We start from the raw sequence: 27,820 nt of genomic DNA, 5'->3' as shown, positions 1-27,820 counted from the left end.
CCATAGTAGTTATTAATATTTTGCATTTTTATAATGCTATACACACACATATACATATATATATAACTATAATAACTATATATAGCATATATATATAGCTAAAAAATAACTATAAATGACAAAAGTATATATATATATATATATATATATATATATATATATATATATATATGCTTTTGTCATTTATAGTTATTTTTTCTTTGCAGCTAAATAAAGCATTTAAATATTTATGTAAGTTTTAGTAATTCGATTTAAGCCAAAATTAGAAATGTTGCCTTTGCAACTAACCGAAATAATAGTAAAAAAATAGTTTTTCATCTAATATTTATATTTTATTTCAGCTTATTTCAATAAGAGAAAAACGATTTTAATATGTTAATAACAACAAGACTGCCTGGTAATGTAAATCAGAACATCAACATCTGCGCCCCTGTCGGTCAGACGCGATACCGCATCCATTCAAATTTCCCGGCTGTGTTCTCTTCCGGACCGCAGTTTCCTGCACCTCTATGTTTATCTGCTCTCAACTATTAGGAACGGAGGAGCCTGTCGGTTCCGCTCATCAAAATGACTCTCCACCCGTAACCACCGCAAACTAATGTCGTCTTCTATGTGGTCACCTGGGGATTAGGACCAAAACACTGCATTGACCCTGCCAAAAGAGCGATCATAATGTGCGCGTGTCCGGAGCCGCTGTCTGCGGTCCAGCTCAAGCGCCTGGAGGAACACAAGTACAGCGCGGCCGGTCGCTCTCTCTTCGAGCCGCCCTGCCAGATATACTGGAACTGGCTGGTCCAGCAGATCCCGATATGGGTCGCGCCGAACACGCTGACCATCATTGGACTCATCATTAACATCTTAACGACGGTCATTCTCGTGTATTACAGCCCCACGGCCACGGAGGAGGTGAGTTCAGTTCAGGCGCGAGCGAAACTTTGAGTGACAGCGTTACGTGTTTCGTTCTATTTAAATGCCCTGGCTGGCCACGTCAGTTTTAAAAATAAACACTCACATTTTAGGATTGCATTGCTTTCGCTGGTGCTGGACGAAGACTATAAATACACAAGTAACGTTTCGTGGCTTCGTGTTTGTGCATTTTTTGGCCACTGTCCACATTGGTAGCACATTGGTTTATCGATTCACGTTAACTAATGTATTATGAAACTGGGTTACTTTATTTTAAGTTGACGTTGGTACAGTGTTTTGTTACACAAATAAGTACTGAGAAATATTAGTCAACTAGCCTACATACTTACTATAGGTGTGAGATTAGGGTTTGGTTTAGGGTTAGTTAGGCTAATTGTAACTAACTATAATTTACTGTTATTACTACTATAGTAAGTACATCATGCAACATGTTACTACGTCACCTTAAAATAAAGTGTTGCCTGCTTGGAAGGCATTGTAAGCAGCTTTATCAGATTTATTGACTGTGAAGGCCATGCAGATCATTGTTTGTTATTTTAGCTGTTGACCCTGTCTATCTGATTCCTGGCTGCACTGTGTGACCACATGTCACAGTACCCTGTGTCATATTTCCAGAATCATAGACTATAGTCCACTGGCAAAGTCCAGATTCCTCTGTTTATTGCTATGCCGTTTTGGAGATTGCTGCTGAATGCACAACTTTAACCCACCTGTTGCCGGGATAGAACATAGATAAAGGGAGTGAACTTTGACCCAGAGACAAACTTATTGGTCAGGTCACCCAAAGTAGTAATAGAATAAATGTCATAATCATATATTATAATTAAACAATATTGCATGAGCAAGAGCTGCTGTATTGAATATAAGCACAAGGCCAAGCCACAGGTAATCACAACTGTGATGATATTCACTACTACAGCACAGTTATGAGTGTGATGTTGCTTTTATCACCTAAACATTTTAAGTTTAAGTTTGGGGTCTGTATGATTTTTGAGAAGCCTAAGTAATGCTTTTATCAGCAAAAGTGACAGTTAAACCTTTATAAGGTTAAAAACATTTATTTAATTTAAAATAAACGCTGTTCTTTTAAACTTAAAAAAATAAAAATAAATCAATCCTGAAAAAAAGGTATCTTGGTTTTTTCACAAAAAATATGAAGCAACACAACCATTTTTAACACAGATAATATTAAGAAAAGTTTTTTGAGCTGCAAATCAGCATATATTAAAATTATTACTGAAAGACCACATGACACTGAAGATTGGAGTAATAATGCTAATTCAGGGTTTCCATCACAGAAATAAACTACATTTCACTCTATTTTTGATCAAATAATTGCAGAATTGGTCAGCATATGAGACTTATTTCTAAAACATAAAAAAAAAAAAAAAAAAAATCATACCAGCCCCAAACGCTTGAACAGTAGTGTGTTGCTTAACATCAACAGGCTTATCAGATAATACACATCACTATTTTTATCCACATATTTAGGCTCACATTTAATTTGGCATTCACGTACAGTGCATCATCTCCAATTACTATAGGATAATGTAAATATTCAGTATCTGTGTCTAGTATCAGAATCGATATAATATAAATGATACTGTACTGTAGCCTATGTAACCTTATTCATGTAACTGCAAAGGCCTGATATTGAGTTGTGTGTCCTGTTCTCTTAACAACAATCACATCCAAAGTCACAGACTTAACAGGGAGAATTATTTAATACATTAAAGGCCTTGAAGAGATTTTTGAATGAAAAGTACTGAAGTGATGGCTCTGAAACACACAGGGGATTTATTCTGTTTTGTGAATGTGCAGTGAAACCAGATGGCCTGCATGTAGGCTCTCTGGGAAATCGACCCTGTAGGCCACATGGACCTTTGCCCATGTCAGACTATGACACTTACACTTACACTTACACTTACACACACACACACACACACACACACACACACACACACACACACACACACACACACACTTAAATAACTTGTACATGGTCTTCTCATTTTGCATTATCCACGTTTATTGGTCTTTTCAAAGCACTCCACAATGTCATATTGGTTACTCGTGGTCTTTATATGGTATTTTTTTCAACCTCTATCTCTTATTATTACACCTGTTACTCTATCACACCCATGTTAATATGCTAAAACTTATATTTCCAATCTACACAATGTTTTAGAGGTATGAAATGAATGATATAGGGAAAATTATGCCTAGATAAGAAACATTAAGGAGCAAACAATCCAGGGCATGCAATTACACCCGTCTACTTTAAGGATTTAAATCATTTAACATTTGTGCAGATTCTTTCATATTATTTGATTATTTGATTTGATTATTCTCACTCTGCTTAGTTAGAATAATATATGTATGGCTGAAGTGCTTCTTTCCCAATTCGCTTAGTTCTCAGCAAATGAAAGTATGGCAAAATAGCGGAGATAACTGTATCTATTAAAGGAAAGAAGATAAAAAAAAGCTCCTTTGTGTCCATGTTTGCTAACCTTGATAAGTTTTATTTTCAGTCTTGCATAAAATAATACAAACCATCCATATCAGTTAGAGGTCAAAGATTAGTTCGAGGGTTTCTTTTCTCTCTTGACTTAATAGATCTGCAAGCTTGAGTGGTTGAATGTAAGAAACTGCTGATAAATGAACATTTAATATCATTTGGGAAAAAAAGATCATGCCTCATTGGCTTTGAGTCAAACAAGAAGAACCAGGTCTTCAAGATGCTTATTTGTTCAGTTAATGTTTGGCCTGACCTTTATTTTTTCTACCATTTTTAGGCTCCAGGTTGGGCTTTTATTCTCAGCGCCTTGGGTCTCTTCATCTACCAATCGCTGGACGCCATTGATGGAAAGCAGGCCAGACGGACCAATAGCAGCTCAGCTCTTGGGGAGCTCTTTGATCATGGCTGTGACGCAGTTTCTACAGGTATAACCAGCCGGACAACCTTTCGTCTTTTAGTTAAGAGTAATACTGTATTTAGTAGTGCTTTCTCTGGCAACCATTAGTATTACTATTGTTTATATTTACAGTTAGTGCTTTGAACGAACCTCTTTAAAATTGGCCCAGTAAGCAACCAAAATAGCTAATAATATTATAATAATACTTTTATAGTTAATACTTTCATTGATTAGCAGTAGATGTAAGCTGTTTGTTGTTTATTTACATCTTATATTAACAGCATTCTAATTGGATTGCTCTCTTAGTGTTTGTTGCCGTGGGAACGTGTATATCCTGTGGGATCGGCGCTCACCCTAACTGGATGTTTTTTTGTGGCTTTGTGGGCATGTTCATGTTTTTCTGCGCGCACTGGCAGACGTACGTGTCTGGAACACTCCGCTTCGGATTGTGAGTGCATCTGTTTATGGCTTATTCGACTGAATTTATTGAACCTGTCTGTGTGTTTTTTAGTTTTTTTTTTCAAACTGTGTTTTATTGTTGAACGGTTTCTGCAGGGTTGACGTGACAGAGGTCCAGATTGCTATTGTGATCATGTATATCATGACAGCATTCGGAGGAGTGAGTCTGTGGGAGACTAGGGTACGTCATTCACCTTCTCTAACAGACAGCCTTCTGAGTTTCTTTCTCATAATATTCATAAATTCACTCCCGTCACTGAAACGGTCTACACTAGAAACGCCCATTGTGGCCAGTCACAACATGATTTCAAATTAAAAACAGACACTCCATGTCTATGACTTGCAGAGTTACTTATTTTCCCCATAAGTCTGAAAAAATATGATTTTACTTACAAGTGTAATTTTGTGAGAATTGACTGCTAGTTATTTGATTATATTTAAGTAACATCTTACTGTTACATCAAAGTCAGCTTATGTTTCTGGCCTCCTAATTTAAAATCAATCAATCAATCAATGAAAAAGTTGAGCAAACCATATGCATACTAGGGCTGTACCAATACAATCATCAATATATAATTAATTAATTCACATTTTTTTATTAATAATTTTTAATTATTCAAAACACTAACATAATAATAACATATTAGATGTATGTAAATATAATATAAATATCAATTATATTATAATTATTGATATTATTATAATGTTAGTATTGTGAATAAACAAACATGTAAATAAACACAAACTAATATTTATAATATATTTACATAGATTCATATATCTATATTTTATTTATTTACATGTTTATTCACAATAATAAAAGATAAATATAAATCATATTTTTATTAGTAGTTTTTTTTTGTTTATTTACAAGTTTATTCTCAACACTAATATTATAATAATAAAAATAATACATTTAGGTAAATATAATGTAATTTATCATGTCTATTCATATATAACAATTATTCACAATGCTAATATATTAATACAATAAGTAAATATAATATATTATAACCTCAGTTGCAGTGTGACATGCAATTGCTTCCAGTGTACACATGGTTTTCATATAATTCTTTTAAAGGTGTTCAGACCATAATATATGAAACATTATAGATAATAAATAAAAACCTGAATCATGACAGAGCACCCTTTCTGAGTGTGTTCTTTAAGTAGACCTTCTGTCTTTTGCTCTCTGTCTCCTGTCTGAAGACAGACCGTGAAAAGGTAAACGTAGGTAAAAACTGCTTCCATGGCTACCAGTCACCCATAGACATCACATTATTTTGCCAAAAAAGTAGAAAACAGCAGATGATGTCAACACGCATATCAATCTTTTCAAACCTCCCTATTCTAAAGCATACTCAGAGCTTCAGCCTCACCCCTGCTCACATGATTCACGAACTAACAGCTATTCTCATATTATATATTTTCACATGTTTCACCCAGTTGCCTGTTCTTGGTGTGAATTTGCAAACCTTTCCAATTCTCGGCATCATCGGCGGGTTCCTGTATTCAACCTATAACTACTTCTACATTATCCTGAATGGTGGCGTGGGCAAGAACGGCTCAACCGTTGCAGTAAGTGCACTCCAGCAGTGCATGGGTCATTGAAGTCTTTATGTTTTTGTTCTTTAAAAGCATTGATTCCTATTGCAGTCATGTTTTTTTTAGCTTTGTGCTTCTTATGATAACTCATTTTCAAGGTTTAACAATGCAAAGTAAAAAAAAAAGTGAAGAAAAGTGGTCTTTGTTAAATAATAGAGTAACTTTTAACAGTGCACGTCTTCCTCAGGACACCAGTGTGTTGTCTCCTGGTCTACACATCGGTCTCATCCTCACTCTGGCCTTCATCATCTTTAAAAAGTCCTCCAGTCAGCTTTTCGAGCACCACCCTTGCCTTTATGTTCTTACATTTGGCATGGTGATCGCCAAGATCTCAAATAAGCTGGTGGTGAGTTCTCATGTTGCTGGTGCCTACATGTGCTTCATCCTCTTCTTAAACAGTTATCCAAAACGATCTAAAGTGCATCAGGTGTGTTCAGGTATGATTTGCTCTACAGGTGGCCCACATGACCAAGAGTGAGCTTCATCTTCAGGACACAGCCTTCATTGGTCCTGGACTCCTCTTCCTAAATCAGTATTTCAACAGCTTTATTGATGAACACATCGTACTTTGGATCGCCATGGTGAGCCGGAACCATTAGCGGGTCAAACCTTCATTGTAGCAATTAAATTTAAAAGTTTTCGAACATGCTGCATGGTTCTGACCAATGTATCTCATGAGAAAATTATGGAAACTTTTTTCTGCAACAGAATAAAAAGGTAATTTTTTTTATTCTGACTTTTTTCCTCAGCATATTAAGATATAAACTCAGCATTTTTTCCAGAATTGGTGACGAACCGATCATCTCTTCCTTCTAGTTCATTTATAGCATCAAATAAACATGAATGAACATAAGAAGGAATGTTGTTTGAACCGCGGAAAGGTGTCAGTACACTCCGCTTTTCAAGTTCAAATCCTCGCATGTTAATCTACTAACTCTCCTGACTGCTTTGTCAGACAAAATGGTAGATGGCGAAGTATGATTGGTCAGATCACCTGTCAATCAAGCTCCCTGCGAAGGGTCAATTGCAAGTTTATGTCTCACAATTCTGAGAAAGTCAGATAAATTTACTTGATTTTTTTTATTCTGTGGCAGAAACAAGCTTCCATATCAAATAGCATTTTAGTGAAAACTAAACAAGCCTGTCTTATCTCAATCACTGTTGTTTAGGTGTGGTCCCTGGTGGATCTGGTGCGTTACTGCATGAGCCTATGCCTGCAAATCGCCTCCCACCTACGAATCCGGGTTTTCAGCATCACCCCACAGGTCCACACCCACAGAGACTGACAATTTGCCCGGCGGGAGGAGGAAGCGGGATCCAAGAATGAAGACGTCGTCCCACTTCTCAAGCTAGAGCAGGAGAACCCCACCAACCAAAACCGCAAAGGCCTTGACAGTGTGACCACCACAAACTAACAGAACTGAACGTTTTGCCAGGTTTGACCAGACCATCTTGAGTAAGAACAGCTCGTATTGTTTTTCCACACTAATGTACACTATAATAACTCACTGGATCAAAAGAAAAAGTTTAGACACAACGAAATGTACAAAACACGGCATCAGGGCCAGAGCGTCACTTAGCCAAGTTCAAGTTTTCTGTTGCCTTGAAATGGTTCATTCTGTGCTGGAACGAACTATAGATTATTATTATTATTATTTCAAAAGGATACATTGGAAATTGTTGGGAAATCAAATAATCATTCACTAAAGAGGAATTGGCCAAAATGTTTTCATGGCCTAAATATTTCTAATCCAAAGCATTTGGTCAAAGATTAAGATAAGAAAAAACAATTATCAAAACTAGCCCAAAAAAAAATATTAATGGGGGAAACATTTTTGTCTCATTGTAGTATTCATCAGAATAGATTTGCACTTTGTTTTTTGGGTTTGATCATGTTTGTCAATTTTAAACAAGAAAAGAGAAGCTACAACTGCAGTTTGGGCAATCAATTAACAATCTTCTGCGTTTTCTACATCATATAGCCAACATTTCATTTAGAAACATTTTATACCTCTGATCTTCGTAAAGTACAAAAGAAAAAAGTATTACAAATTTCGTTATTGTATTTAAGACCTCATATAGTCGACAAACTGCCAATGGTTTAAATCACAGAACCTTTTTACCGTTTAGGATTTTTACTGTCATTAAAAAAGCAGCTATTTGTAGATCTTGCGAGACTTTGCGTAAAAAAATAAATAAGATCCAGAAATAAACTTTGCCCAAACAGCCATTGTAGCTTTAAGAAGTAAAAGTAAACTTTTTGTGATTGTCCAGTGATTACAGTGTATGTATTTATTTTAATAATCTGACTGAATTTAGTGTGAAATTAAGTCAAGCCTGTTTAAAACAAAAATAATAATTGAAAGAACTTAATTGTCAAGGATTGTGGCTGTGTGTTAAAAAACAGGGACAAGGATTTTTTGGAGCGAGTTTAGAGGGGGTGTTGATCCTCTGTGCCCGTTTTATGATGCACTATCTCTGCCTGCTTAGAATCATCTCCTCCCAAAGGGCTAATAAAAACAATAAATTTTGTGTGATTTGAATAGAACACTGTCTGAAGTCATTTCCTCGTTCTGAAAGCAAGAAGCAGTGACGCGCACTAAAAATGTGACTTAAGGTGAAGTTGCCTTTCAAATTTCAAAACAACAAGGCATATCAAAGCAGTCATAATTTTGAAAGACTTTTAATTGACAGATTTTGCTGTTTCATTACATTATGTCATTCAGATTATGTTCATGTTCATTATGCTTGAGCAATTCCCCCAAAAAAATTAAAAAAGGAGTCAATTAAATTTACAATTGACACAAAAGTGGTAAAGTGTCAGTATAATTTAGAGACCTAAAATGTATTTAGAAAGAATTTTAATAACCTACATTTATACCAAAATAAAACAACGATATTCTTGTATATTACGATTATGTCCTTCATAACCTAATAAATAAAAGTAAACAGGGAAATACATCTCAGAACAGCATTATCATTATAAACTGAAACCTGTTTTGTCAGGCACGTACGCCCTGCAGAGGTTTGGGGTCAGTAGTTGTAACGTATGAGCAAGCAAAAAACAACAATTCCCTTTTAAAGACAAGTGAAGGTGAAGAGTTCATTAATACACATGAGGGCCACAAGCAGTGGCATCTGAATTTCAGACAAAGTCGGTATTTAATGTCCCACTAAGAGACAAGCACGTGAAGGACTTCAAGCAAAAACGACATGCATTTAAAAAGAGAAAGAGAAGGAAATGGCTCTTTTTTGATGATCCTTGCACAAATGACAAAGTATCAGGATTGCTGTTTGGTTTTAAATACGCTCCCGGAGATTTTGTGCCACTTTGGAATAAGCGAGAGAGAGAGCAAGACAGATTAAGACAAAAAGCCAAACACAAGGCAGAGAGTTCCAGCCGTGCATCAGAGTCCACCGCTTTCATTCATGTGGTAAAGAAAGGCACTGTAAGGATGAGGAAGTAAAGACGACAAAGAGAACAAGAGAAAGAAGAACAACAACAACCCCTTGCGGGTAGTACTTTACCCTTGATGTTCTCATATAAATTAAAAATCCTATTTCAAATCATTACATTTCAGACACTTAAGGTCATATGGCAACTCACACTCAATATTGAGTTCAGTTCACATTCAATACACAACCTGGAGTGTGATCGCGGGACGAGAGAAAGCCGCTTGCCTCGTGGGCCGCAGTGTGTCTCACTAATGCCCCTTTGTGAAGGAGGCCTGTACCTCGAAGTTTCTCCATCAACTTCATCCAGTCACCTCCAAATGGGCTAGTTTATCTGACAGCATTAACGCGAGTACGTCTGTGGTACTTCATATTCTCACGACTCGGAGAGGATTAACCTCACACCCGCTCTGGGTTCACATCCTTGCTGACCCTGCGTCTGGGGAAAAGCCGCCGTTTCAACATGATCAGCTGAGGGAAGAGGAAGAGGAAGAGGAAGGGAGTGTCAACCAAACCTGTTGTGAATGCTGTGGGTCAACTTGTGACCGACACGTGATACACGTACAGTATAGAAACAAGATTGACACATGATCAAAAACGGGAAGAGGAAAGGAAGACTAATACTAGACTAAAACAGGATTCAGATTCAGGATTCAAAGTTTAGATTCAGTCACAAAGAGATTATTAATCATTAATAATTCATTAAAAATTCTGATTTTGTTTTCGCAAATAGTTTCAAATTTGTTTGACAAAGAAACATGAAGCAGTGTATGGATTACCCACCCCTTATGAAGAACTCAAAGTACCATTTATCAATTATGTTATTCATTTAAAAGTTATTTTCAAATGATCAAATTGATATGAATATTACCATATTTTAAATGATTAATGAATGTCTAAAAATATATAAAACGTGAATATGAAAAAATCATGTGAAAATAAAATGTACAAATAAACAAACATATAAAATGATATCATTAATCTTTAAAATGGTAGTTAAATCCCCAAAAATAATTCATAAATAATTCAAAAATTAAATCAAGAAAAAACAGTTTCCACATGTTAACTGTCCACTGGAAAATGTTGATAAAAATGCTATTTAAATTCCATGTATTCTATGTAATATGTATCATTACATTTAACTGTTTTTAAACATAAATGAAACAGTTTTGAATATGTATATATATTATTATTCAATATTATATATATTAAAAATACAACAACAAAAAAAGAAGTTTTTATTGTATTTAAAACAATAAAAGTCCTCCATAACCACTAACTAAAACATAAAAAATAATAAGTGCTGTATATAAGCAGGAACTACAAGATAAACAGGAAGTTAACAAGGGAGGCTGTAAATCTGTTCTGAAGATTTTAATTAAGCCTGTTAATGTGCCAGTCTGTCAGAGATGATGATGCAGCTAAACATGACATGCCTCTACATGCACGTATGGCAGCAGCAGAAGCATCCACTGATAATGCATCATATCCATATTTGTAACTTCTAGTGAGTGTTCACATTACTGGTCTGTCACTAAGGACAGATGAAGACATACTGGTCTTTTAAAAGGTCACCGTGTCCATTAACCTCTCCAAAAGACAGAAACATGACCCTGCAATTAATAGTGTGACTATTTTCTGCAAGCCGCCTGGTTGATCAATCATCAGGATGATATTTTTGCCTTTACCATTTCCTTAAAAGAACACAGATGGTTGCTGGGTAAAATTCGATATATTAGTTGCTACTGTTATTGAGACTATCCAGACTCAGCTGACTGGACTAGTGTGTGTGTGTGTGTGTGTGTGTGTGTGTGTGTGTGTGTGTGTGTGTGTGTGTGTGTGTGTGTAATAAAGAAAGACAGATAGTGCATAATGGACATGTAAGCCAAACCATACTGACCTGCTCAGCAAAGAAAGACATGACAGTGAAGACGACTAATGTCACCAGCACACAGTGGGTCCAGAACTTCAGCTTGTCCCTGTATATTCGCCTGTAAAACAAGGGGTCAAGACAAGGTTAGCATGGTTCATTTATCCCCTGCTAAATGGTAGATGGCATAACTACAATTTGGATACAAGCAGCATCATTATTCATTGGGAAAAAAACATTCAAAAGTTGCCATGTATTCTGACGAATAAGAATACTACACTGTCAATACGATTTTTTGGTCACGCTTTAGATTAGTGTCCAATTCTCACTATTAACTACGACTTTTGCCTCAATAATCTCCAAATTACTGCTTATTAATAGTTAGTAAGGTAGTTGTTGTTGGTAGTTTATGTATCAGGTAGGATTAAGTGATGTAGAATACAGTCGTTCAAAATAATGCATTAATATGTGCTTTATTAGTACTAATAAACAGACAATATCCTAGTAATATGCATGCTAATATTTTTGAAAGTCTCTTATGCTCACCAAGGCTATAAAATACAGTAAAAACAGTAATATTGTGATAAACATTTGAAATAAAATCCCTTATTATCTATATTAAAAAGTCTTGCTGCTTAATATTTTGCTTATTCTGCTTAAACCGACACACACACACAGACACACACACACACACACTATTTTGTAACCAATGTCTTGACTGCCACTTTTGATTGACTTAATGCGTCCTTGCTGAAGAAAATAGTATATTAGATATGAAATAAATAAATATGAAAATATAACATTTATTTTCTAATATACTATTATATGATTTTTCCTCTTATAAATAATAATGAAAGATTATTAAAAATATGCCATTGACCCATAAAACCACAACTGACCCATACAGTGATTGCTCATATTCACTGCTGTCAGCACACAGGGGACGGGATCAGCAATGCTGTTTTAACTCTTGCCAGAATCAGAACGGTATATTTATCAAGACTGTGATTGACAGTTCACAGTGATTCAACTTCTGATGTCACCCAGCAGGCTGTTGGAGGTGAGAGGGTGACAAGGTGACATCATCATTATCTGTGAGGAACACCGTTACCCCTGCATGTTCACGTCTGACAGAGCCAATCTGCAGACGCCAAGCTTTAAAAAAGAGCCAATGGGGCCGGTCGAGCCTGGCAGTGCCCAAAAATAACACCCTTCCCCTCTGCCCAGGCAGGTCACACGACTCTGATGGGGCTTTATGGGGCATCTGGGTGTAACAGAGAGCCGCTCTGGCTGAGTGAGCATGAACATTCACCAAATGTACTAGTCATAATTTCCATCCTGTAACCCTCCACAGTAGCGACAGGCACACAAACCCTTCTTCAACCACCTCCCCATCCCAGAATTCCAGACTGCGACGACAGCTATCACCCAACTTCACACAGTGATGACGGGAAGGAACGTTTAGCGGTATTCACAGCAGTAAAGCAACAGAAACAGGCTATAAATCACACACTACTAAATGTAAACAGACTTGTGAAACTTAACCAGATAAATCACTGCAACAAACCATTATATTCAGGGGCGAATGAAACGTGGTGTAGACATGCTAATCTCATCGGTTTTAAATGCCGTGGATATGTTCATATGAGACCTTTTGAAAACTTAAAGTTCACTCAAAAGCATTGACGAATCAATCAGTGATTCACTGAATTTACTCACCAAACTTGTATTAGTTTATTTGTTAAGTGAAACACTAAAGAAGATACTTTGAACAATGTGACGATTTTCTTTCTTCAATACTCATATTAAGACGAGTTTTGGTCGATCGGATCACAAGTAGACGAGGGAGACACATACCCATTTACACCTGGTATTTTAATCGGTCTCCTTTGTCCACTTTCAATCACTTGTGCCCCGATTTCTTCGAGGAGAGTGTCTATAGGTAAATGTATGGGTTTTTTCAGGTCTTTTGATCTGATCTAACAAAATAAGCTTTCAGTCGAAAGTGGACAAGCTCCAAATGTTTTAGACCCCGTTTACACCTGTATTTAGCGCCGTCCACTTGTGATGTGTGATCAACCAAACCACATCTTAATACCAGGTGTAAACAGGGCCTAAGATTAAATAATGAAAGCTGTGGTATGTACGTACACAGACCTGTTTGACTTGTTAAAGTTCCTTTTCCGTCTTTTACACACACACACTCAATTATGCGAATTGCACATCGTCAACAATGCCTGTTTGTGACGAATTCGTACCACTCCTGCAGCTCTGTCATGTGAAGGAAACGGTTCCTGTATTCTCTGGGCAGCTCAAACTGAGAGGACAGCGGGAACATGGACTCATAGAAGTCCCTCAGAACAGCTTTGACCGTGCCAGCGTCCTTATGGCTGTGGTCAATGTTGTCATTCAGGCAGATAAACTTCCTGTGGTAAAACAAAAAGGGGTTAAAGTGGACGAGGCTTCCCATTGTGCACAACAAAACAGGAACGCCGCCTCTGCACGTACCTAGGGTTCTTCCTGATGTCATCAAGCTGCCCCACTACATGAGAGACGTTAGTTCGTATCATCTTAAAGGCAATCTCCTCCTCGCCCATAATTTCAAACCTGAAAAGAACAAGAGCCTGCATAACAAACCCGGTCTCATAAGGGATGCTGAAGTGATTTTGAGAAGGTAATGAAAGGCCTACTTGTATTTATTCTGGTCCCTGAAGGCTTTTTGGATCCTCTCTATGATGGGTTTGCAGTGGATTACTAAACCTTTTGTGACGGGTGGCTGCAGACACATCAAAACATTAACAGTACTAACAAATACACTGATAATACAAGACTTCTGCCAACTACAACAATTTTAAAGTGTAGAGACAAAAGCTATTCATGAAACAAGTTGTTGATCACTTAATATCCAATGTGAAGTGTATTGTGAGATTTGATCTCCTTATATTAGAGTTGCTTTCTTGTGTTGGAGGCTTTAAAGGGATGGTCCGGAGTAAAAATCAACCTAGGGTCCCTTTGCAGCATGACCTTGAGCCATGACCTTTTACTCCGGACCATCCCTTTAAGACTTTGAACAGTGGCTCTCACCATGCTGGGGTCGTAATAGGCCTCCTGGGTCGGGCTGACGGTATGGAGCTGCGTGAGGTTGGACGGAAGAGACTTGGAGCAATTTATGAGCATCTGCTCCAGACTGGTCAAATCCTGTTTACAGTCAAATAAACAAACATGCATTTCCTCAACACAGATAATCACATGGTGACAACAAACTAGGAAACATCTCTTGTGTTCATGTCACAAAATCAAAAACTGACCAACTTGTTAATTGAATTTATTTGATAAATTATTATTTATTTATTTTTTAATATTTTTTCTTTATTTGAAATTAAACAAATTTTAATTAATTTACATAAAACACAACTACATTTTAAATATATTTTTTTAGTTATTATTCATTATTATTATTAATTATTTTATTTTTAAATTTAATCAATGTCATTTTAATTTAAAATTATATTTTATTTGAAATTACATTTAATTTTACATTTAAATACATTTTAACTTATTTTTTCTTAAATAAGTGTATTATTACAATTTTAAATTAATATAAACAATTAAAACGACATATAAATTCAATTATAACTAAAAATTGTGGGTACCTGAAGGCTTAAGGGGAGTTCATGGATACGTGTGGCCAACGTGCGGATCTCACGGTCGGACAGCACACCCGAGTGGTCCGTGTCGATTTCGTCAAACACTTCAGATATATTGAGCTGCTGCAATGCGCTCATCAAGAAATAGAAATAAGAGAAGGCAAACTGCATGTCCTCAGAGTGACGCACACGGTGGGATGAGGTCTTATCAAACTCCTGAGGGAAGCTGAAGGGGCAAGATATCAAGATAAAAGTCATGCCTTTTTTTCTATCTGAAATTTGGTGGCCAAACTTTCGGTGCATTACTACTCTATAATATATTAGTCAATTCAAAATCAACTTTATGTTTTAGGTGTGTGTTGTGACTCTTACATGTCCTGTAGTTCTTGCATGATGAGTCTGTCAATCATGTGAGGCATATGGGCAGGCACTTTGCGGGAAGTGAAGCCAAATTGAGCGTTCAAGAGTCTGTTGACATAGCGGAGTGAATCAGCAAAAGTGTCCTGCAATCTGCGTCCAGTGGCAGTCTTGTCAGCTGCATACTGCAGTTCTCTTTGTAGACGCTCCTCTTCCTGTGATGCACAAAAAGACATTTTCAAATTTATGAATAGGAGAACCTGCAATACTCAACGTAGCAGCGAGAATTCCTGCCTTTCAGTTACAAGTCAATCGGCTGTTTGTTTATATATACATGCGTCTCACCTCCAGCAGATCCTGAAAGAACTTCCTCTTCTCCCATGGAAGGAAACCCCGGTCAAAGCCGGTGGTGTAGTACTGGAGTTTACGACCCACTGGCCCTCCGCGGAGGTACCCTTCGTTCTCTGAGCCCCTCTCCTTAGACATGTTCCCCATCAGGTTGCTGAGAAGCTTAGACGCGTGAGGTTTGTCCATGCCGAACAATCGTGGTTGAGCTTTAGGTGTAACACCATCAATCTTGACTGGGACAAGAGATGGAGGGACACCTGGTTCCAATTCAGAGTTACCTTCGTGTTCTCTTTTCACCCTGGCTGCTCTCTCGGCCTGATATTGACTGATTAGAAGAGGTGTCTGCTCTTCGTTCCAGTGTTTTGCTTGTTTGTTCTTCAGTGAAAGCTGAGCTTTGTCTTTGTACGGCTCCAACAGCACTGCTTTGGTCAAATTATAGCCTTTAATAGTGATGTCACCCAATATTAGCTTATCGTTTAGCTTTTGTAACTCAAGTTTCACTTCCTCTGGCAAAAGAGTTTCGTTTAACGCAGGAACTTGCACAGCATCTACATCGCCATGGGATTTTTCTCTAACTCTAGGGCCTTGTTTTTCTTTGGGAACATTTTCAAACAGGACCTCTGGTTCTGGGGTCACTACGGTTGGTTTGGGTTCCTTGTCTTGCTCGCGCACTGGATCGGATACGTTTGATTTGGGGAGCTCTCGGGTATCCACGGCGACAGAGAAAATCATGGTGAAGTCGTGGTTGTCGGGACCCTGAAAGGTAAGGTTGTAGTGGATCTGGGTGGCATTGTGTCCAGGCAGCAACAGCAGATGGATGGTCTTCCACTTGTTGGCGACAGAAGTGTGACGGACTGCTGGGTTATCAGCAACCTGTGCTTCGGACACGCGGTTAGCCAGGCCTGAGAAGCTAAAATACGGTCGGAGCGCTCCCTGAGGCGTCTGGTAAAGTGTCTGGTTCCTCCGGAGGACAATACGGTGGAGTTGGTTGAAATTATCTTACAAATTCAAAAACAAACACAAAATACGTTAATTCTGATCAAATACTACCAGACTTCATTTTTTGTTTTTAAAAAGCAGCTGTTCTCAAGCAGGAGGCTAGGGTCCACTAGGGGTAATGTTTTAGTCACAGTAAGTTCTTATATTTTTGCCAATACTGTATATATATATGTTGATTAATATTTAACGTATTTTTTTAATTATCTAAATTAAAATGCAAAAAAAAAAAAAAAGATGTAAATGGAAATCAAATAATGTGTCTATATAAAAACACATAACATATTACACCGTGTCGTGGAATGGAAAAGCCATGTGTGACAAGCTAAGTACACCCTTACTGCTTCCATAGGCAATCAGCCAGCGCACATACCTGTATTTAGTTCCGGTTTTCGGTCGAAGTCCAAAGTAGTCGATTGGCGAGTTCACGCGCATAGGTTTAGTTACCTATGATCACGCACGTGAACTCGACAATCGACTACTTTGGACTTCGACCGAAAACAGGAAGTAAATACAGGTATTTGCGCTGGCTGATATAACATCATTTTTATTCATATCTTTCACATCTACTGCAGTCAGATTCACTCGTGTTCACTCTGAAGGAATCATCTAACATGGCTGGGCACTTGTATGACACATCAAGGATGATAAGACTAAGAACTGGTTAAGTATAAAACTTGCCCCATTGAAGTCAACAGGGTGCAAATTTTACACCGATTTTTGTCGTTGTTCTCTGTATTGACAGCACTCCAAATTTACAAAAAAATGAGCTCAATGATAAAATTGACCGGAGTTCTCCTTTAATTTGTCACACGTGGCTTCTCCATTTTGGCTTTATTTCTGGTAACTAAATAATGACACGGTGTAATGTCATGTGTTGTTGTTGTTAATCTGAGGTTGTATATACCTAATCTTATGACCTGCTAAAGTCATTCAAAATGGTGTACTATTTTTTTCTTCTTCGCATGACGATGACTGTATGTATGTATGTATATATATACTGAAAATATAAAGTGTTTAGATTCAACCTTAATTAAACACACCTGATCCAGCTAATCAAGTCCTTTAGGCTTGTTTAAAAACTACAGGTATGTGTGTTGGAGCAGGGTTGGAACTAAACTCTGTGGGACTGTGGCCCTTCAAGAGCTGAGTTTGACACCCCTTTGACCGAGGGGAGCCCCTTCAAAATCAAAAAGGTTGAGAACCACTGGTCAAGACTCACCCTGTCCACAGTCGCCCACATCGAACCCACAAGCCAGAACGTTGCACGCCTGGTCACAGAATTTATCAGCCAACCAAGAGTTAGCGCAACCCTGGTTACAGAAGGACACGCCCCCCAGTCCTCCGAGACCACCTGCGAACTGCCAAGGCTGCCCGCCTCCGATCAAAGAACCGCCCGCTCCTCCGAAACGACTGCTGCCTGCAGTGCCTACCAGGAAAAAATACATCAATAAAATAAGAAATAACAAGAAATGATGAAACAGACACGAGGCTGTGATCAGAAAGTTTGATCATGAAATTAAAAATGACTGCCTAAAGCCAGAAGTACCTTGACAGTCTCCTCCATCCCAATCACAGGCAGAGTTGTTGCAGGCCTTGTCGCAGTAACCGTCTTTGATCCAGGAGCCTGGGCAGCCCTCAGCACAGTTTGGAACAGGCCAGGTGAGATACACCTGTGAACATAGACAACATCAGAGGTGATTGAGGTGAAGCACAAACAGTGTTGGGTATAGTTACTTTGGAAAGTAGTTAATTAGGTTACAACGTTACCATCAATTAAAAGTAATCAGTTACGTTACTGCGTTATCTATTCATAAAAGTAACGCGTTAGAGTACTCATGCGTTACCAAAAATTAAAAGCCGTTTGCAGCGCCTCACACTTGCTGCAGCTTAATTGACAGACACGGCCCCCTTTAAATGCACCTAGAAGTCGTGACTCCTGGCAATGAATAACGTCAGTCATCCGACTAAATTAACACTGCAGGATAACAATAACAGGAAAGACAGTCATAGGCTATTCCACATAGCGTTTTATTTATTTATTATCACAGAACATATTAATCAAAATTCACACCTTCCCAGCCCGGGTAGTAGAGATGCGCGGATGGGCTATTATTTCAATAAAAAAATCAATAATTATAATGCCGATATTATTTCAGTATAGAAATGCAGACATCCCAAGTCTATCGGAAGTTCCGGGAGTCTCCCGCATATTGATAGCGGCTCACTGATGCCCGCGAATTAGTTAAAATCTCCCGGAATCTAGAGCGAGCGCGCCCGCGAGACAGAGACTGTGCTTCAATTCAAACCGCGCAGCGCGTGCATGGCAGAGCGGGAGAGAGAGAGAGAGAGAGCAAGAGACTGCGCGCGTGTGCCTTAATGAAGCTGGAGGGTGGTGGGGTATTGAAGCGCAGAAACACTGTCTTGATCCTGGGGAATTTTTTTTATTCGGGATTTTCCTTTCCTTAAAATAACGGATTACTTTTAAAAAAAAATAACGAAGTTACTGATTACTTAACGCACAAAACTAACGCGTTAAGTTACACATTTCACGAAAAAGGTAATTAGAGTACTCTAACGCGTTACTTTATAACGCGTTACCCACAACACTGAGCACAAATAGGGTTGAGTATGGACAATTCCGATTCCGCTTGTCGATTCCGATTCTTATTGATTCACATTTATTAAGTTTTATTGCAAAAAATGTCATTGTAACTGAATAATATGAACGAAAATCAACAGGCTAAGGAACACTTGCACAAGGAACTTCTGCCTATGGTTTAAAAATACCATAGCAAAAACTAATATACATTTCAAGCATTATTAAAGACAAGTAATCACTCAGTAATTAAAAAAGAACAAATAAAAAATGTGCATCAATCACACAAATAAATACTACTGAAAGATATGATTGAAATAAACAGTGTTTTAAGATTTTCAGGTACAGAAACTGTAAACAACTGTAAAATAACACTGCACTTTATAAATAAAATATTCATTACAAATATAGTTACAAAAGTTATCCGACTGGACTGGAATCGATATTCGATTCACAACCCTACACAATGAGTCGTAACGGAAAGATGATTTATTTTAGAATAATCTACACTGACAGTCTTTCTGACCTTTTGACCTTTGGAGTGGCTGTAGAAGTCATCAGGCCACACGTCCTTGCCGAACATGACATCATCATTGAGGTAGATGAACTTTTGTGAAAGTCCTGGGATCCGGTGGATATGGGTCTCTATGGCAGGAGAACTGAACGTAGGAAGGTGAGAATGGTTGTGAAAAATGTCCTGAGAGACAAACACAAACAACATAAAAGACTTTGTCAATTTGGTCTTGCAGAAAAACACCCAATATTAGTATTAGAATGCATTACATTACACGCAACAAAGCCGTCCTAGAACTCACCTGGTGAGTAACCACTGAAATACGTGGGTTATCCAGGTTAAGCCAAGACGGTATCTGTCCGTTGGTTACAATAAAGATATGCCGCACCCAGGGCGCATGTTTCTCTATGGAACGTAACGAATAACGCAGCTCCTCATTGTCTTCAAAGCGACTGGCAGAAACATCCTCATCCTGCTTAGACTGAAAGAGAAGAAGACTTTATTATAAAGTCATTTTTTAGTGAATTGATCGTTTATCAAGCACACATTGGCTTAGTTTTCACCCTGGGGTCCACGTGTGGAACTGCAGTGATGTGTATACCTGTGAGATGGCAGTCAGGTCCCAGAACAGGTACGCCGGGCTGATTGTGAGCTCTTTTCCATCTAGCGTCAGGTTCTTCTTGGCCTGCTGGGTGAGGTCGGTGAAATCCTGTGCTGTGTTCAGGTGGAGGAGAGCAATGCTGGCCTCTGAGTAGAGCTGCAACTGAGAGAGATATACACACATATACAAACCATCACTCAGAAGCACAGACTACTTCCTACAATATCAAACACAATATGTAATAGGATAAATAATTTAGATAATTAAAACTAGAGAGAGAAAACATGAAGCCATACATGGCATGCTTACATTATCGTTCAAAAGTTTGGGGTCAGCATAATAATTTTATATTTGCATTTAGCAAGGGTAAATTAAAACATTTCTACAAAAAATATTAAGTGGCTCACCTATTTTCAACATGGATAATAATTATAATTTCCAAAGGATCATGTGACACTTCAGCTTTGCCATCACAGAAATAAATGACATTAAAATCTATTAACATAGAAAACGATTCTTTAACATTGGAACTGTTTTACTGTATGCATCACTGATCAAATAAATGCAGCCTTGGTGAGCATAAGAGACTTCTTTCAAAAACATTGAAAATTTACCAACCCCAAAATTCTGACCAGTAATGTAGATCAAATTGCCGCATCAGAACTCGCACAGGGCTTCCCGCATGACTGAGGGGAAATAACTTCCATAACCGGCACTGAAGGAGTGAGCGTGTGTATTAATGCTAAATTATGTACTGGTGCCCTGAAAGCAACTCTGTCCCCCCATTTTATGGGAGTTAATTTGTGCTTATCAAAGCACCATGATTAATTGTGCCACAACTTTTCAAATCGTTCCCATGCCACTGCTGATTCATATACACACACACCTAATACATTGCATAAAACAACAGACCAACTTTTATTCTTTTGGATGATGTCAATTTCCCCATTATTTCGAACTTCCTCTATCAGACGGGTCTAGAGATATATCACAGCCATGTGACTGTCAGAGCGCAGCCAAACTCCTGTGATGTGTTTGCCCGTGTGATCAGGTTTCCCCCAAAACAAGTTTTATCACTTGTCACAATGCTGTTTACAAGCACAGGGTGCTGCTCATTGTTTCCGTTCCCGTACCTCCGATTAATGCCAAATGAAGACTGCAGAGTCAAAATAGAATAACTATCAATAGCATATACACAGAAAACGTGTTTCCAGGAATACCAGCACCACCGTAAACTTCTGAAGAAGGCCTTTTCACTAAGGATCTGGCTACCTTCTTCACATTTAGAATAACAACCAAATAACTAAGAGGAAAATAGGATGATTTTTATGTTTATACGTGCATATTGTAAGTATAATTCAGACAAAAGACTCAAATCAACTTTATTAGTTAATAATTACCACAACCTATCCTGAACACAAACCCTAAAAGGAAAAAATCTGCGTATTTATAACTGAAGCATTATTTATCAATCGATTCTCCAATTGAGGACGTTCCCAAAGGGATGTTTCGCCAGATTTAGCTTACTTCTGGAGACAAATCTGTCCCCAAACTATAACTAAGCAGACCTTCCACACACACACAGGCTGTATTTCTAGTATAACAGTGTGTGCACTGGACAGAGGTCAAGGGAGAGCTTTCATCAACATTGCAAACAGGCTAACACGCACTATAAATACTGGCCATCTCTCAACACTCAACTTCTCCTTCTCTCTCTCTTTCTTTATCTGTTCCTCAGCTTCTCCCATTGCTATATTACCTTATGTGACCCACATTTGGATTGTAGACACATACAATACAAGAGGGAAAAAAAACCTAGAGGACTCTATTTACATCTCCTTCAGGAATGCAATAATGAGCAGAACATGAAATGGCAGGAAAACAAGATTTGCAGTACAAAAAAGACAAAGGAGAAAGACAGGAGTGCTATTAACGAAAAGAAAAATCATGGTAAGAACTTTTTTTATAAAGGCAGAACCTTCAGCATTAAGATCTGATGAGCAATATGACATGGTGGGTTGTGGAGATTTTCTATCGGATGGAGGGAGCAGGATAGAAAAGGTAAAGATAAGAGTTACAGAGGGAATGCAAGTAAAAGAAAGTGAGAGAAAGCAAGTCAGCAAAAACAAACAAATGTAAGCATGAACATATGAAAGAAAGAACAACATTATGCAAGCAAGAATACATGAAAGCAAGCAAGGACGAATGCAAGAACAAATACAATCAAAGAAGAACAAACAAAACAAGCAACGATGATCAAAAGCGAACAAAAGTTAATGAAATCAAACACAAGCAAAAATCAGGCAAGAAACAAAGTCAAGCAAAAAATAAACAAACAAGAACAGCCTTATGAAATCAAAAACACATGAAAGCGGGCAAAGATGAAAAAACAACAAACAATAGCACAAACAAACAAAATCAAAAAGAAAAAAAAAACTAGCAAATACAAAAAAAAGTAATCAAGAAGGCAAGAGCAAATGGAATCAAAACAAAAGCAAGCAAGTACAAAGCGACAACAGAAAAAAGAAAGTAACAGGCAAACAAATCAAGTATTGTGATATAAACAGAGATCTGTGGGGAGACAGAGGAGAGGTAGAGAGAAGGTCACCTAAACCCTGATGCCTTTTCCAAGCGCAGGCTGGCGCCGGGCCATTTCAAACAGTTGCTGTACTGTTAACCCCCTGTCACTCCGCTCAAGTGTCACTGTAATACCCTGAGCCCTTATCACATGACCGCAGACAGCAGGACGGAGCCCACGCATTGCCCTAACAAATAAGATAAACACTGAGATCCACAACACACAGAACACTGATTATTATTTTATACATCAATGGATGCCCAGCGGTTAAGCAGTTCGATAGCCAGAAATAGTTCAATATGATAAATACGGTAACATCATTGGGGTTGTTGATGGATAAATGCCTTAAAGTTCTCTGCAGAACTTACACAGATAGCAATACATTTCTAATGATTTTTACAATCTTGTGTGCCACCTTGTGGTCATTTCGAACATTGCATTGTCCTGATATTCTCAATTGAGAAGTTTTACCTGTTTGATTTTACTAGTGACCACAGCTGGTAGTTTGACCCTGAGCTGCTCGGTTTCCTTTAGTGACCCCGGGAAGCCGCTCAAGTAGGCCATAGTGTGCATGCGGACCAGCCCCGGAGCCTCTTTATCAGTCGTCTGCCACAGAAACACATGTTTAGACTCCAGGAGTTTCACAAGGATTTGTTTTAAAATGAAAAACTTTCCATTTCACACAGAGATGATGTAATGCATTGTAATGGACTGCGCATGTCAGATAAGAGCAACAGACAAAATGTGCAGTGATGTCGGTCCCCAGGAGCAGTGTTAGGAACGTAAAAAGGGCATTGTAAGATAGTTCCTCTTGTTGGTTAAACCGTAAACATACAGCAGACATCACAATAAAAAAAAACACAGTTCCCTTTTCTGTGAATGACTTTGTCCATTATCCCTAAATGCAGCATGACTTTTTGGTTTTAAACTGTTGCACTCAAATTCAGGTGTGTTGCTGGATCTTCCTGCTTCCCGCTGCTCGGAAAATGACGTACAAAAAAACATATACAGTATATATTATTATCTTTTAAATTTGTAATCTTCATTTTTATTTCAGTTCAAGTGTTAAGTGCTTTTTTTAAACATTACTATTCAGCTTTTATTTATTTTTATATCAGTTTTAGTCATTTTAGCATTCAAACTTATAATTTTATTTCAGTTAGTTGCCAGTGTAACATCTCAAGTTAGGTTTTTCCATCTAAAATTAGTATTTTATTCAATGAATTGAAATACGTTTTAGTTGTTTTAATTTTAGTTAACAACAACACTGATCCAAAAACGTATTCTACAAACAATTTTCAGCAAATGTTTGCAAAACAGGTTTTATCATTAAGTAATGTAGGAACCTGATGATTTTGTTTAAAAGTGAAAGTTTATCATGCATGCAGTACATCTCCATGTTTGGGTTAAGTCATATACCCATATCTTGGTGAAAGCTGGAATTGAAAATGTCCGAGTTAAAGTGCCGTTCTGTTGCACTTTTTTTAAAAAGCAGGAAATTCCCATGTTCCGAGAAAGCAGAATTAGTCAATGAGAAGTGTTACTACGGCAGTTAAGATTTCTCACCAGGTAACCTCTGCTGATGGAGTGTGTCAGGAGGTCCTTCAAAGCATCTGTATGGGCCTTTTCAGCTGCAACAGGAAACATAAGATGTTAGACTAAAATATATATATATATAGGTCTGTGCGATTAATCATAATTGACTTTCGTTTTTGATTTTGTCTTTCATTCATTTTATTGTGCCGCTGTTGCATTCTGCCAATAGCACCTTCCTTTCCTTCACAGCTGTGTTTTTGTTCCTCCCTAAAAGCCCAAACTTAACATCCAAATCAACAAGTGAAATTTTTGTAATTTATAGTGTTAATATTAATTAGCGAGTCCATGAATTGCTTGGCTATGCAGAACATTCGCAGCTTATATGGACTGCATGCCCCTGGTGCATACTGTATACACTTAAGAGTGCTGTGAGAAGTAGGTTATAATTGTACCTTCGCTGTGGGAGTGGAAGAGAAGAACAGACACGCTTGTGGAGGGGACGAGAGGTTTGGCCACCTGTAAGAGTTGTTTTGTAGAGGACAACGCTGCTGAAAATGTTGGCAACTCCTTCAATGTTATGTTGGCAGGAAGGGCTGGATCCAGCACCAGCACAGGACCCATGATGCAGTGGGACAGGAGACATTCTGGCCTATCAGTGCACACAGACTGAATTAAAGTTCTGGTCTGGATCTAATCTTTATGAGAGGTACAGCCATCCACACAACCATTCTGTCGAGCAGTATTTGCTTTTGACACAGGAAAGTGCTGGTGGCATAAATAACAATGTGGCTGTGACAAAGGCCCCTCTCGCTGTGAAACAGGAAATGTATAAACCCACACAATATTCACACTGCTTTAAGTCCTGTAGACACATGAATGGAATGAGAATAACACCATTTTGACTCATTAATTTCTACTTAGTTAAAACACTCACCTTCCCTTAGGAGTGTCAGTTATTTCAGATGCATTTTTTCCCAGAAGCTCCCTAAAAAAATAAAAAAATAAAAATGTTTTTGAACATCTTTAAGCCACTCTTATAATTATCACTATTGAGGACATGAATATATATATAAATGTGTGTGTGTGTGTGTGTGTGTGTGTGTGTGTGTGTGTGTATATATATTAGGGCTCTGAAACGATTAATCGCATCCAAAATAAAAGTTTGTGTTTACATAATAAATGTGGGTGTACTGTGTATAATTATTTTGTAATATATATATATATATATATATATATATATAAATACACACACGTGCATGTATATATTTAAGGAAAATGTGTTATTTATATGTAAAAAATTATTATACACAGTACACGCACATTTATTATGTAAACACAAACTTTTATTTTGGATGCGATTAATCGTTTCACTGCCCTAATATATATATATGTGTGTGTGTGTGTGTGTATTGGGGTGGGGAAAAATCGATTCACATATGAGTCGCGATTCTATCTTCGATTTGCATCGATTCACGTATGTATAAAAAAAAATCTAAAGTGGTACACTGCTTAAACTTCGCTGTACTAAAAAGTTATTGACACGTTAGCGTGTTATTATTACTGTGTAACAGTATATTAGATCTGTGCATTCATGTTGTGCCATCTGTTTAATTAATGTTAATAAGAAAAATCTTTGTATCTTTAATATGAATCAATTTATATTTAATTCATACAGTGAAGACTATACAGTGTTTTAGTAATTGATTATTCAATTTCTGTAATATTTCTTATTACATGTTAAATAAACCCAGGCTACTGTACCTGAAAAACTTAGTTTAATTTGTATATATTTTTTTATTGTATTTGTCCTATTGTTTGTGATCCGATTTGCTTCTTTGTTTTTTAATACCAAATATCAAAAATAATATTGCTTTATTACAGAAAACTGCCAGGCATACGTGTAATGATTGCAGTCAGCTTAAATGCCATTTGTTTTATAATATTGGGTTGACTAAAATGGGAAGAAAAACGAAATAAATTTCAAGGTTCACATTTAATTCAGTGGGATTTTTTTCTTCAAGACCTACGAAACGATCTACCGCAGTCAAATAGGAAAAGTAACACAAAACAGTAAACTAGAATCAAAAATGTTTTCAGCATTGATAACGGACTAAATGTTTCTTGAGCAGCGAATCATCATATTAGAATGATTTCTGAAGGATCATGTGACACTGAAGACTGGAGTAATGATGCTGAAAATTCAGCTTTGCATCACAGGAATATATTCCTGATGAAAGCGGTGAAGTGGATGGTTAAATAAATAGTCAAAGTCACACTATGCAGGATGTTTCCAACCATGTGGGGATAAACAAATACTACACTAAGAGAGTGTGTGTGTGTGTGTGTGTGTGTGTGTGTGTGTGTGTGTGTGTGTGTGTGTGTGTGTGTGTGTGTGTTTTATGGGTGGGGTACCTCAGGGCCTTCTGTTCTTCTTCCAACTGCCGTCTCACAGTACGAAGATCCTTCAGCAGGCCTATGTCTGTGCCGTTTACCCAGGTGTAAACCACATCGATGGGCATTGGTAGGCAAAGCCTGAATTATTACAAGGATATGAAGCAGGGAAGGTATGTGAATCCAAGAGCATATACACGAAAATGTGCATGTTTTAATCATATTTAAAACAAAAAAACAAAACAGTAGTGACAGACTAAAATATCAGCTTATTTTTATAATCATTTTCAGATTCTAAGTGTGCCTTAGACAGTGATCAGATTACATGACTTTATTACTGTGTGTGAATGAAGCAGTGATGGTGGTGTTATTGATCTGTTCCTCACCTTGTCTGAAAGGACTTTCCTCCAACATTATCTCTGTAGGAATCAAACAAAACATGGTACTGATCTCGACTCCACTCTACTACAACCTGCAAACAAAAACAAAGCAAAACCAGACAGTTAATACACAACAGCAAACCCGTACTACTAGTGCGTAAGATTTCCAACCACTGGGTAACAGGTCAGAGGCACATTGCACAATCAGCTTTGATCAGTAATCAGTGATTGACACAGAATGCACAGATAAGAAGATACATGCACGGCCTAAATGCGAATTTAATGAAGCTAGTATATTTCCCCCGGATGTATTTCACCTTAAATAGTGTATGTACATACCTCTCCGAACTGAAAGGCTGACACTATCATGAGGACTAGTCCTCCGAAACACAGGTACAGTCCATAACGATGAGACAGGCAGGTGTATGTCTGCCGCTGCAGCAGTTTCAATACCGAATTAATTATCAACATGACTCTCCCCTGACATCAACATCTCTTCCTCCATAAACACTTAATGTGGATACATATTTCCCGCGGTGAAAAATAATAATAACTTAATTACACTAAAACATACTGTCACATGATCGCATGCTCAACACTCAAACGCTGTAGTTCCTCATGTGTAATGATCAGGTGACGATGAT

General features: G+C 37.7%; 2 protein-coding genes across 2 annotated transcripts; one reads left to right on the top strand and one right to left on the bottom strand.

Annotated features, from left to right (window-relative positions):
- The first annotated feature begins 432 nt into the window (after positions 1–432).
- chpt1 (choline phosphotransferase 1) lies at positions 433–8,669 on the top strand. Its single transcript, XM_079623455.1, has 8 exons — positions 433–906; positions 3,723–3,870; positions 4,149–4,290; positions 4,398–4,482; positions 5,748–5,879; positions 6,094–6,252; positions 6,362–6,487; positions 7,076–8,669. Exons 1-8 carry the CDS (start codon positions 673–675, stop codon positions 7,190–7,192), a joined length of 1,143 nt encoding a protein of 380 aa, XP_079479581.1. The 5' UTR covers positions 433–672; the 3' UTR covers positions 7,193–8,669.
- On the bottom strand, positions 8,575–27,820 carry gnptab (N-acetylglucosamine-1-phosphate transferase subunits alpha and beta). The gene is made up of 21 exons (XM_079623453.1): positions 27,516–27,820; positions 27,183–27,268; positions 26,818–26,937; positions 25,340–25,390; positions 24,858–25,054; positions 24,436–24,500; positions 23,341–23,475; positions 20,292–20,453; positions 19,992–20,171; positions 19,703–19,873; positions 18,127–18,250; positions 17,800–18,006; positions 15,579–16,579; positions 15,249–15,448; positions 14,883–15,102; positions 14,314–14,427; positions 13,920–14,005; positions 13,738–13,836; positions 13,488–13,655; positions 11,260–11,350; positions 8,575–9,830 (listed from the first exon to the last, which is right to left on the bottom strand). The coding sequence occupies exons 1-21, from the start codon at positions 27,645–27,647 to the stop codon at positions 9,759–9,761; spliced, it is 3,681 nt and encodes a 1,226-aa protein (XP_079479579.1). The 5' UTR covers positions 27,648–27,820; the 3' UTR covers positions 8,575–9,758.

Source organism: Phoxinus phoxinus (assembly GCF_949152265.1).
Source record: "Phoxinus phoxinus genome assembly, chromosome: 9".
NCBI lineage: Eukaryota > Metazoa > Chordata > Actinopteri > Cypriniformes > Leuciscidae > Phoxinus > Phoxinus phoxinus.
This window is presented reverse-complemented; position numbering and strand designations above follow the sequence as displayed.

Excerpts from the sequence above, each read along its gene's own strand:
- chpt1 (XM_079623455.1), top strand. The coding sequence starts at position 673 with ATGTGCGCGTGTCCGGAGCCGCTGTCTGCGGTCCAGCTCAAGCGCCTG. Across the intron at positions 4,291-4,397 it reads GGAACACTCCGCTTCGGATT|GGTTGACGTGACAGAGGTCC; the intron begins GTGAGTGCATCT and ends CGGTTTCTGCAG. Across the intron at positions 6,253-6,361 it reads AGATCTCAAATAAGCTGGTG|GTGGCCCACATGACCAAGAG; the intron begins GTGAGTTCTCAT and ends TTTGCTCTACAG.
- gnptab (XM_079623453.1), bottom strand. The coding sequence starts at position 27,647 with ATGTTGATAATTAATTCGGTATTGAAACTGCTGCAGCGGCAGACATAC. Across the intron at positions 18,007-18,126 it reads GGATGGAGGAGACTGTCAAG|GCACTGCAGGCAGCAGTCGT; the intron begins GTACTTCTGGCT and ends TTTTCCTGGTAG. Across the intron at positions 14,428-14,882 it reads AACTCCCCTTAAGCCTTCAG|GATTTGACCAGTCTGGAGCA; the intron begins GTACCCACAATT and ends GACTGTAAACAG.